Raw genomic sequence first — 12,323 nt, 5'->3', positions numbered from 1 at the left:
TCTTCCTAGACTTCTCGGGCTTCCCGCTGGGCTGACCCTGACCACTTTGCCCAAAGACAGAGCTGCATGAACACGTTTGCCAGCTGGTTTGGCTACATGCCGCTGATCCACTCTCAGATGCGGCTGGACCCCGTGCTCTTCAAAGACCAGGTCTCCATCCTGAGGAAGAAGTACCGAGACATTGAGCGTCTCTGAGGCCTCTGGCTGAGTGGGGCTGGGGAAACGAGGAGGGACAGGGGTCCAGCTCCTCTCTCTCTTCCTGTGCAGATCCACTCATCAGCGGAGCCAGATTGTGCCAAGTATCCAAATAAACTTAGATAAACATGATGACAAAACAAACAACGGCCAATGAGAACTCGACTCCTGGCTCCAGGGGCTGCATCGTACTAGGACTGCTCCAACTCACCTCTGGCTTCTGTGTCCCAAGACTAGGTTGTGTACAGTTTAATTATGGAACATTAAATAATTATTTTTGAAATGATTGCTATGCAGGTTTAAACTTTTTTAATGATCAAAACTATTAAAAACCAGAGTTCTTTCTTTAATCAAAATGGTGTTGGTCGTGAGTATTTCAAAGCTGCTACTCCTCTTTCCACAGATATCATTGCCATCAGTCATGCAGGGTTTCCTGCCACGACAAAAGCTCAGACTTCATGGGAAACACAATCAGTCACTCCACCTGGTGTCATGAAAGAACTGAGCATATGTTAAGACAAGTCCATTGTACCACTCTGCCAGTCCAATTGCTTTCCAGTCTGAATCTTCCAATCCACTTGAACTTTTTAATCTCTAAACTGTTGCTGCATGAGAGAAAGTATTATGACTTTCAGGTAGGCAGTTCTAGTTGAAAACTTTATGTTTGAGATATAGAAGTATGGTAATCTTTTTTCATTGGGGGCGGGGGGAATTGGTACCAAGAAAACACTAGAATAATTAAGAAGTATGTATTCGGTTTGCACAAAGAGCCATTAGCTGTCCCACCAACGTGTCAGTGGACGGAGAAGTTGACCCACAGTGGTAACCCAGTGATTAGGTAGAAGATAGACCCAACCATTGACCTGTGTCTGATTAGAAAGGCTTTGTCTTAGAGACCGACCGAAAATGGGTATTTTGGAGGAAACAGATTATAAGATGAGCTCTCTACTGCTTGTGGAGACCTCAAATTTTGGAAACATCTTTGCTGAGAAAGAAGTAATAATGTATAACTTCACACCACTGAACAAGAGAATTGCTGTAAAATATCTCTCCGTGTCCCTCCCGGTGGGGACTCAAATATTATTTTTGGTCAAATACTGTTTTAAGCAAGAGTTGGGTAAAACAAAAGAACAGAAGCAAATGGGAGTACTTTTAAATTTTATTTTAATTTTTAAATGTGTAGAGATTAGTTGTGTTTCTTGTTGAAAAGAATAGTTTTATTCCTGCAAATGCCATCCTGAGCTTATAATGTTCATGAAACTGCAAGAAAAACACATAAAAACCCCACAGACACTATCGCTTGGCTCCATTGTAAAAATAAAATAAAATAATGGAGATTTCTGATATTAAATGCTTTCTTCTACTTGGAAGAGCCAAGAGAACAGGGACTAGAAAGATTATTAGACCTTTTCAACTGTTGCACAGAATAAACAATAAGCACTTTAGTCTCTCTCTTCCCTCAAACTCATACATTTCAAACATTTATTTCTAGTTTTGTTTTCAAAGAGCAAAAACTCATCACAGAGTTATGTTCCAATAACTTACCGGCCACTGGCTGAGGTCAGTGGAAACCATCAGCGCAGTAGACTAACTCATCCTTTCCGTGTAGACATCTGGGAGCAAAAGGCACTTGCACTGATAGCCCAGAGGGGCCACTGTAATTAGTAGAAGCAGTGTTCGCAAAGGCCAGGAAAGGTGCTTCCCTGGGCAGCTAGCAGCACAGCAAGGCCGGAGGCCTCCAGTCCAGCTGCTGTGTTGTGAGTGGTGTAATCGCGATATAGTTCCATTAAAAGGGGCTCTTGTGCAGCCTGTAATCAGAGCAGCTCCCTAAATATCTGTCAGCCACTTTGGCTCCTCTTTTGCCCACACCCTCAGATGTGAGGCATTGTCCCCTAAGTAGATGTGATATTCTCTTAGGTATTTGTTGAAAAATAACTTGTAGATCCTGACACTTGCGCTTGTGTTTTTCCGTACAGTGCCCCAATAGTTTCATGTCACTTACACTGCAGTTCTCAGCATGTTACAGGCTTAACCATCCTTACCCACCTGCCCTTTGCCAATTCGTATTTATTAGCAGAGTTGGAGTATTGGTCTGATGTCTTTCTCCTTCACAGAAATGAACACAGGGTTTGCTTTAACAATCCCAAGCCAACTTGAAACTTGTCACCTTGGCTTGCGAAGCAGTGTCTCTAATTGTACCAGTCAGTCCCACGAATGGCTTCAAGAACAGATTTCCCTGTAAAAGCCCCAGGGCAGAGTGCCCACAAACAATGTTATATGAAAAAATATGGTAATTACAAATGAGATGGGGATCTGACACACTTTTTCTCTACTTTAAATCTCCCTGATTTCATTGTATATCATTCTCTGAGTACATGTCTTTGGCATGCTGGCTAGTGTATTCTTTTTGCATTTGGAATATACAGATGGAAACTGAACAATGTAAGCAAATTGGTGATGCCTGACAGTAAGATGTAATTTTAATTCTCTTAGGGAAGAGTTGTATATCGCATTGCAGCAGGTTGACAAGTCATGTCTGTTGCCATAGCATGTCAGGAGTTATCTCTTAGCCAACTTTAGAGATAATCAGGGGTCCCTACGGGGCTAACGTGCTAGGTTGGTAAGATGCCAAGGGCAGAGAGTATAGTGCCAACCACGTAATGAATTACATGGAGGACTCAACCATTTAGGATTTCCACAACACACAGCAACCACTTAGGACTTCCACAGTAGGACATGTGGTCTTAAAAACAATTTTTTAAAAAGCTGGCTATGTATTTATATGAAAAGAATCAAATATCAAAGCTTACATGTACATTAAATATACCACCTTTATTGCAAGTACAATGGCCCAAAATTGAGACTAGAGAAAAACCCATGCAATAATCACTGTAGTCATGTCACAAAAGATGATTACAATTCTATGGACACACTGGGCAGTTCAGCACGCTTTCTAGATGTGATGTTTTAGAAGAAAGGAACATTTCGTCCCTGGGATCTTAGCTGCGCTGCAGTTTAATTTCTTCTTGTTACAAATGGTGCTCAAAGAAGGATCAATCCTGGTTGCTTCCTTCAGCTTCCCTTTTGGAATGATTTTTGTTTTTCATTACAGTAGGCTACGTTAGCCTTTATTTTCGTGATTCTCAAAATCCTGGTGACTTGAAGGAATATTTCACCAGTGGCCTTTTATAAAGGCTACTGAACCTTAATTTAATCAGGGGTGAGGTGAATGATGTGAACACACCAATATACTGTTTAGGAAGGAAAAACCCGCCTGCTTGATTTAGGAAGAAATGAAATTTTAATCAAAGCCGTTTGAAGGGCAAGAGAAGGCAGAAAAGCTCATCAGGTTAGAATCTGAATTAGACTTGCTGGACAAAGCTAAAGTATGCAAGCAAAAAAGGAGGCAAACTTTCTAGATTTGGAAGTGGCTTACACTCCTTTGGGTCTCAAAGGACCAGTGTTTGCTGTTATTGCCATGAGCCTGCAGATGAAGATGTCCCTGCCATCAAATAGTTAATACCATCAAAATGCAGCCAGTACATCTGGGCTCCAGATGCTGAACTCACCTACTTCCCGTTTGTGGTAACTGTGGACAGGAGCCGTTCAGATGTCCTTCTTGGCCGGAGTTACCCAGACAATCCTCTCACTGCAGTCCTCATCCTCTTAGGTGTGCTCCATGAGAACAGAGTTGGTTTGTGTTTGGTTCTCAATGAAGAAGCATGACGATCAGACTGACCTAAACTTGTCTTGCTTGCTATGTGCAATTCAGGATGTGGAGATTAGATTATTCCTTGATGTCAAGTTTCTTACAAGAGGGGCAGTGTGGTATATAGGGCATCTCGCAAAAGTTCCCTCCTCTCCATTCAGTAATGCTGCCCAAGAGCTCCGAATAGCAAACCTGTTATTTGCATCATAATTTCGATAATGAAAATGACTCCTGCAAGCCATCTCTCTTTTTCGTCCTTTCCAAAAATCAGAGGATTTTGTTTCCATGGTTTTTTTCTTCACTGGGGCTGCAGTTGTCATTAATCTGAAATTCCAGTGTGCTCCACATCAAAAGGCCATGTGAGAGATCCCAAAGCACGGAATAGCGCGGTCTTACCCCTGTTTAAAATCAAGTCAAGCTAGCCTTTCAGTCATTATTTTTGTAAGAGTTTGCCTTTGAGATCTCACAGGTCATTTGTTTTCTGCAGTAGTTTTCTGTTCTTCTCCTACAGGACTACATTCTTTTCTTTGTGGTTATAATTCTTTCTAAAATGAGGGTCATGCAAATGACATGCTTACCATGTAATGAACCTGTATATTTATTTTGAGAGAAAAATATGTATAGGATATGTTGAGGGGTAGAAAGAAAGACTATCTAGAAGTGGAACTATTTTAGGTGGCAAATTGTAAAGCAAAAAAAAAAAAAAGAATAGTATACCTTATTTTGTATACAATGTACATTTGGGACAGAGTTTTCTAATATGTTGCCAATGTTTTTGTAGTATCACCACAGGTCTTTTCTGAAGTGTTTTCCCCATTTGTTATAGATTATTGATGATTTAGTGCAATTGAGCCCGGATGTGTGTATGAGAGAGTGTGCAAGAAATTACAAAGCCATAGATCCTGATTTACTTCACTGACCTGTGTAACTTTATGTCTGGGTTTTGCCATCCAAGATAGATTGTTTTATAGAGAGTGTCACCAAAGACTTTTTCCTTCCAATTTATAGAAGAAAAAAATTATTAATAAATGACATGACTTTTCATCTGCGTGGTTTTCATTCCATCTTTCCCGTAGACTTCAGAAAGACGCCCACACCCTGGAAGGATGCGGTGTTCTGGGAAAGCGAAAGCTCCCATGGGGATGAGCGGGGAGACAGGCAGTTGAGTTTGGACCAAGTGTGCTGGGGGGAAGTCCAACTCCTGCAGCCTGGCTGCTGCCCAGAGCTCAGCCTGATGGGGAGCACAAGGCCGCCAGCATCAGCCGCCTTTCAGGCCAGATGCAGCTGGTGCTGTTGGGACCAGGCCAGGGTGGCAGCAGTGGTTGCCAGTACTCAGCGTTCCTCCACATGGATGCAGGGACAAAGTGGCAGGGCCGCGCCCCAAAGCATCTGGAGCCTGACAGCTGTGGCCATTACCCCCCTTGGTTTCAACTACTGCCTGGAGCTCATGAATTACTGGCTGGCGAAGTGTTTATTAGACTGGCATTTCTCAAAAGAATTTATAAATGGCTCCAGGTGTGTTGCGCTCCATGATTCAGGGCCTCTAAGGTTTTCTGACAGCAATGAACCTCTTTTTCGTATTCCTCTCCTTTCCTCCTCCCTCCCTGCCTTCAGCTCCAGTAATACCCCCTCCCCATCTCTGTTACCTGCTACCCTTTATCTTTGGAAATTTTTACAGAAAGGACATGTCACCAACTTCGCCTATTTGCAAGGGAGCAAATGCCAAACTGCATTCAGAAGTGTTTGTTTGTTTTATGACATCGATTAAGTTTTAAGTTCTGTATTTCAGTTTGCCCATCCGTAAAATGGCGAATTAAAAATCACTACTTAAACGCATTTTCTGAACAACCGCTTTATACAGAGTACTGGGTGAAACAGCAGGTAGGAAGAGGTTGGACCAGGGCAGGCTCAGCAAGGATGGTGCAAAGTCTCAGGTTCCAACCAGGAACTCTGCTGGGATGGAGCCACTCTTAAAATCCGGCCCCAGAGTGTGACTAATGGTAGACTCATTCTGAAGCCAGAGGACAAGTGACAAGGCTGGTTGGAGAAATTACTCTTCAGTTTGGTCCCACTGTACCTCCCGGATGTTTCAATGAGTGCTAGATCATGCAGAAAAACCTTGAGAAAATTATAAATTACAGATGGTGTCATTTTTATGGTCTAATCATTTCCACCACCAAGTCCACTCAAGAGAAGAGAAAACTGGAAGTCATTTATAGATGACTTAGTCGTTCTGCGTTGGCTTCCCTGACTTTGGGCAGTCTCTCTGGTTTGTAGGAAGTTAGGCTACATGCCTATTGTTCTAGGAGCAAATATGCTTTGGAGGAGGTAGTGCAGGTACTCACCTCCTTCAACAGATTCGGGGTTTGTATGAGCTTTCAACCCCCCACAGATGCACTGTGCAAGTGTAGTCATTTAGAGCAAATTTCAGGGCCCAGCCATCTGCGTATGAGTCTTGACTCGCATAGAGAGAAGAAATCTAGAAATTTCTTGATCTCTCTGTACCTCAGCTTCAGGTTAGTCTAGTCCTCACAGAGTTTGCATGAGGATTAAATGAGTTAGAAAAGACGGTATTCTTAAAATATCACCTGTATAAGGAATAAATAACGTGGACCTGTCAGTAGTAGTTAATATTTTACCAAAACAGTTTATTTTAAGAATCCCTTGTTAAAAAAGAAACGTTCTTAGCTTAATGTTTAATACTTCAATACTGACCCCAAATAAACTGGTCTTTCTGGTATCATGGGCACCTCTCAGTTTTAATTAGAATCCTGTTTTGAGGTCTACAGCGCCAAATCACAAGAGTCAAGAATGGGTAATCCATCAGCAGAAATTGTGCTATGTTGCACTTTTATTTAACGGCTGAATTTCCTTGAGGGGTAATCTGTTTTTCATTCTTATTCAGTGGAATGTATTTGAAGTAGCACAGGACAAAAATGAAGTTTGGGTGCCAATCTATTTTTAAACAATTTCATGGTGGCTTAAGTCATATGAAGAAAGAAAACGCTCTCACAGATACGTGAATTATTTGCCAGATTACCTGATTTCCTTGGCCAAATCTACTTGTGCAACATGCCTAAAATGTTTCTTTAATCAGACAGGATCAGATCAACCTATTTTACAGTAGAAAAAAGTTAAGCTGGAAAGATAGAGTTTTAGGAGCTATTTTACCAGTTCCCCAAAGACCCATGTTATTTTATGACCTACTTAAAAAAATGCATAGTGAACATATTTCTGTCCCATTGAATCATCTTATCCAAGCAAATTTTAGTCTCTGCATAGTACTCTATTATATAACTATAATTATTTTTACTTCACTCCTATTCATTAGAAATTTACGTGTTTTATAATTTCTTACAGTTATGTGGTGAATGAAATCAATGCTGTGGTAAATATCCCTAAAATCATATCTTTGTTCATACTCATAACCATTATTTTAGAGTAAGCCAGAGACATAAAGTTGACATTTTAAGTGTTATAACTATTTATTTATTTATTTATTTTATTTATTTATTTTTGGTACCAGGGATAGAACTTGGGACCTTGGGCTCTTGCAAGGCAGGCAGCGGAACCACTGACCTAAATCCCCAGCCCTGTTATAACTATTTTAAAGCGTTTTGCTTTACATTTCTTTGCAACATACTTTATCAAAGTCTACCAGAAGAGCACTCGAATGTACTTAATAAAAAGCTGTGTATATTTTTAAAAATTAATTTTATGGGTACATTTTAGGTATATGATATAATGACATTCATCACTGGAAATTTGCATCTTTACATAATCTCTCTTGGTTCTTATTTTTTCCCCATTCCACTGCCTTCCCTATTTACAAAGACTTTCCATTTTTTCATTTGCTCATATTAATTCCTTCCCCTTCTTTCTTTTCCCCTACCCCTCCCACGTCCCCGTCCCCTTTGCCCCTTTTCTTCCTATTTCACATTATCTATTATACCTTTTAGTCCTTATTTACACTTTCAGTTTCTCACACTAGAGAAACTATATGGTATTTACACATGTGTGTCCTATTTATTTCACTAAAGAGGATCACCTCAATGTGCATCTATTTAGCTATAAATGTCTCTAATTGCTCATTCTTTATGGCTGAGTAGTACTCTGTTTTATAGAAAAACCAAATTTTCTTTATCCGTCTCCAGTTGATGGGCAATTGGGCTGTTTCCAAATTTTAGCTATTACAAACTGTGTTCCTATGAACATGGGTGCACATATATCACTGTGATATGATTCTTTTAATTCTTTGTGGAAGATACCCAGCAGAGGAATAGCTGGGTCAAATGGGACTTCCAGTCCTAGTTCTTTGAGGTATCTCCATACTGATTTCCACAGTGCTTGCACCAGTCTACACTCCCATCAGCAGTGGAACAGGGTTCCTTTTTCCCCACAGACCCACCAGCATTTGTTATTGGTTGATTTCATGATAGCAGCCATTCTTTCTGGGGTGAGGTGGAATCTCAGCCCTGTTTTAATTTGCATCTCTCCAATGACCAGTGATGGTGAACACTTTTTCATATGTTTATTTGTTATTTCTACTTCTTTGAGAAATGTCTGTTCATTTCAGATGCCCATTTTTGGATTGGATCTTTAAATTTGGGGGTCTGATTTTTTTCAGTTCTTTATATATTCTAGATAGTAGACTTTTTTCTGAGGAACTGCTGGTGAAAATTTTTTCCCGTACTGTGGGTTGTCTCTTCACACTGTTGGTGGTTTCTCTTGCAGTGCAGAAGCTTTTTAATAAGAAGAGATCCTAGTTGTTAATTGTTGTGCAAGTTCACAGGCAGCTGAGGTTTTGTTCATAAAAATCTTTCCCTATGCCAGTGTCTTCAGGAGTTCTACCTAACCTCTGTTCCAGCCCATTTAGTGTTTCTGTTTTAATATTTAGATCTTTAATCCATTTTGATTTTAGTTTAGTGCATAGTGAGAGATACAGGTATAGTTTTAATCTTTGGCAAGTTTAAATCCAATTTTTCCAGCACCATTTATTAAAGAGGCTATCTTTCCTCCAGTGAGGGTGTTTGGCTCCTTTATTGAAGATGAGATGGCTGAGTGTGTCTGGCGTTGTCCCTGCATCTTCTAATCTGTTCCACTGGTCCTCAGGTCTGTTTCTTTGCCAGTACCATGCTGTTTTTATCACAGTAGGTTTGTAGTGTAGTTTCAAGTTGGGGGTTGTGATACCCTCTTCCATGTCTCTGTTGCCTAGAATTGCTTTCGCTATTCTGGGTCTCTTCTGGTTCCAAATGAATTTTTGGATTGTTTTCTCAAGGTCCATGAAGTATGCTGCTGGGATCTCAATTGGAATTGCATTAAATCTATATAGCAGTTTTGGAAGTATGACCATTTTCACTATATTAATCCTTCCTACCCAGGAGCAGGGGATGTCTGTCCATTTTCTGATATCATCTTCAATCTCTCTTTTCAGAGTGCTATAGTTTTCAGAGAAGAGGTCTTTGATTTCTTTTGTTAGGCTGATTCCTAGGTATTTCAGTTTTTTTGGATGCTATTGTGAAAGGAATTATTTGCCCTATTTCCCTCTCAGTGAGTCTGTCATTCATGTAGAGGAAAGCTATTGATTTTTGTGTGTTGACCTTGTAACCAGCTACTTGACTGAATTTGGTTATTAAGTCTAGAAGACTTTTGGTGGAATTCTTGGGGTCTTCTATAAAGAGTATCATGTCATCTGCAAATAATGACAATTTGACTTCTTCATTCTATCTTTACTCCTTTTATTTCTTTCTCTTGTCTAATTGCCATGGATAATGTTTCCAGAACTATATTGAACAAGAGTGGTGATAGTGGACATCCTTGTCTTGTTCCTGATTTGAGTGTGAAGGATTTCAGTTTTTGACCATTTAATATGATGTTATCTGTTGGTTTTTTATAGATGGGTTTATCAGATTGAGGTAGAGACCATGTATTCCAATTTTTGTAGGGTTTCTGTAGTAAATGCGTGTTGGATTTTGTCAAATGATTTTCTGCCTCTATTGAGAAGATCATATGGTTTTTGTCCTTGGCTCTGTTGATATAGTGTATTACATTGATTGATTTGCATATGTTGAACCATCCCTGCATCCCTGGGATGAATCCCACTTGATCAGGGTGTATAATCTTCTTGATGATCTTCTGCATTCTATTTGACAGTATCTTATTAAGGATTTTTGAATCTATGTTCATTAGTGAGATTGGCCTGTAGTTCTCTTTTTCGGTTGGGTCTTTCTCTGCTTTGGGGATCAAGGTGATGCTTGCTTCCAGGAATGAATTCAGGAGTATTGTTTCCCTTTCAATTTCATTGAAGAGTTTAAACAATAGTGGGAGTAGTTCCTCTCTAAATGTCTTGTAGAATTCAGCAGTGAAGCCATCAGAACCTGAGCTTTTCTTAGTTGGTAAGTTTTTAATTATGTTTTCAATTTCATTGATTGATATTGGGTTGTTTAGAATTTTTAGGTCTTCTTTGTTCAACTTTGGAATTCATACATATCTAGGAAATCTGTCTATTTCTTCTATGTTTTCCATCTTATTGGTGTTATAGGTTCCTGAGGTAGGTATTGATGATCCTCTGGATTTCTTCTGGGTCCGTTGTAATTTCACCCTTTTCATTCCTCATTGCATGGATTTGGGCCTTTTCTTTCCTTTTTCTGATAAGGTTGGCTAAGGGTTTGGCAATTTTGTTTATTATTTAGAAGAACCAACTCTTGGCTTCATTGATTTATTATATTGTTCTCTTAGTCTCCATTGCATTGATTTCTGCTCTGATCTTTATAATTTCCTCCCTTGTATGAGCTTTGGGTTTGTCCTGCTCTTCTTTTTCTAGAAGCTTAAGGTTCAGCATCAGCTTGTTTAATTGGGCTCGCTCTATTTTCCTAATATGCGTATTCACTGCTATGAATTTCCCTCATAAGACTGCTTTCATTGTGTGCCATAGATTCTGATATGTTGTATTGGCATTGTCATTTAATTGTAGGAACTGTCTGATTTCTTTTTTAATTTCCTGTGTGACCCATTGGTTAACCAGGAGTGTGTTGTTCACTTTCCATGTGTTTATGAAATTCTTGCAGTTTCTTTTGCTATTGATCTCCAGTTTCATCGCACTATGGTCTGATAATATACAGGTGATAACATCAATTCCTTTGCCCTTACTTAAACATGTTTTATGAGTGAGTATGTGGTTTATTTTGGAGAATGACCTGTGTGCAGCTGAAAATAATGTGTATTCTGATTTTGTGTGGTGGAACACTGTAAACATTTGTTAAGTTCATTTTTCAAGAGTTTGATTGAGTTCTAGTATTTCCTTGTTTATTTTTTTGTCCAGTTGATGTATCTGTTACAATGTTGTAATGAGTTCCCCCACTACTATTGTATTAGTGCTTGTTTGATTTTTCAAGTCCATTATTATTTGTTTTATATACTTGGTCACACTAGTGTTTGGTGTATATATGTTTATGATTGTCATCTCTTCCTCTTGGATTGTTCCCTTTACAAGGATGTAGGGTCCTTTGTCTCTCTTAATCAGTGTTGTTTTGAAATCCACTTCATCTGCAAAGAGGATAGCTACTCCTGCTTTTTTTCAGGTTTCTGTCTCATGGAGTATTGTTTTCCACCCTTTTACTTTCAATCAATGAGTCTATTCTTTTTGAATTAAGTGTGTTTCTTGTATCCAGCATATTGTTGGCTCTTGCTTCTTGACCCATTCTGCCAGTCTATTTCTTTTGATTGGCAAATTGAGACCATTAACATTGATGGTTATAACTGATACATATTGATTTATCATTGTCATGACTTTTTCTTTTTGTTGAATTCTCCCTCTTTGCATTTAATTTCTTGTCGTGCCCAATGGATTCATTTTTCTGGATTTCCTGGGGTTGTCATCCTCATTATCTTTTCCTAGGATATTGTCTAAAATTTTTTGGAGTTCTGGTTTGGTATGCATGAAGTTCCTGAGGTGCTCTTTATCATGAAAATATCTTATTTCTCCATCAATTTTGAAAGATAGCTTTGCAGGTTACATCAATCTGGGTTGGAGATTGTTTTCCTTTAGGGGTTGAAATACATCACTCCAAGCTCTTCTTGCCTTGAGAGTTTGCATTGAGAAGTCTGCTGTGATTCTGATGGGCTTTCCTTTGTATGTGAATTGTTTCTTTTCTCTCACTGCTTGTAGAATTTTGTTCTTCTGTTGGGTTTCTGGAATCTTAACAATTATATACCTATGTGTAGATTTTTTTTTTCATCAAGGCTGGTTGGGGTCCTAGAGGCCTCATTTATCTGTATGTCAAGTTCTTTTCCTCTGCTTGGGAAGTTTTCTGTCATCACTTCTGTGAACAGTTCTTTTTTATGTCATCTGCACTCTCCTGTCTCTTCATTGACACTCCAATCATTCTTATGTTATTCTTCTTTGCATCATCTAGCAGCT

At 39.3% G+C, this 12,323-nt stretch overlaps 1 protein-coding gene across 1 annotated transcript in view; it reads left to right on the top strand.

Moving 5' to 3' along the window:
• Positions 1–4,946, top strand: part of Ext1 (exostosin glycosyltransferase 1) — a 271,125-nt gene extending 266,179 nt beyond the window's left edge. Inside the window, exon 11 of the mRNA XM_004850202.4 lies at positions 10–4,946. Coding sequence (XP_004850259.1) covers positions 10–195 — 186 coding nt within the window. The 3' untranslated portion in view covers positions 196–4,946. The remainder of the gene's footprint in view (positions 1–9) is intronic.
• Positions 4,947–12,323: the final 7,377 nt, after the last annotated feature.

Source organism: Heterocephalus glaber, unplaced genomic scaffold, assembly GCF_053883595.1.
Source record: "Heterocephalus glaber isolate CG9 unplaced genomic scaffold, H.glaber_assembly_v1.0 deba00001555, whole genome shotgun sequence".
In the NCBI taxonomy this organism is placed as follows: domain Eukaryota; kingdom Metazoa; phylum Chordata; class Mammalia; order Rodentia; family Bathyergidae; genus Heterocephalus; species Heterocephalus glaber.
Note: the sequence above shows the minus strand (reverse complement) of the source record. Positions and strands in the feature narration are given on the sequence as shown.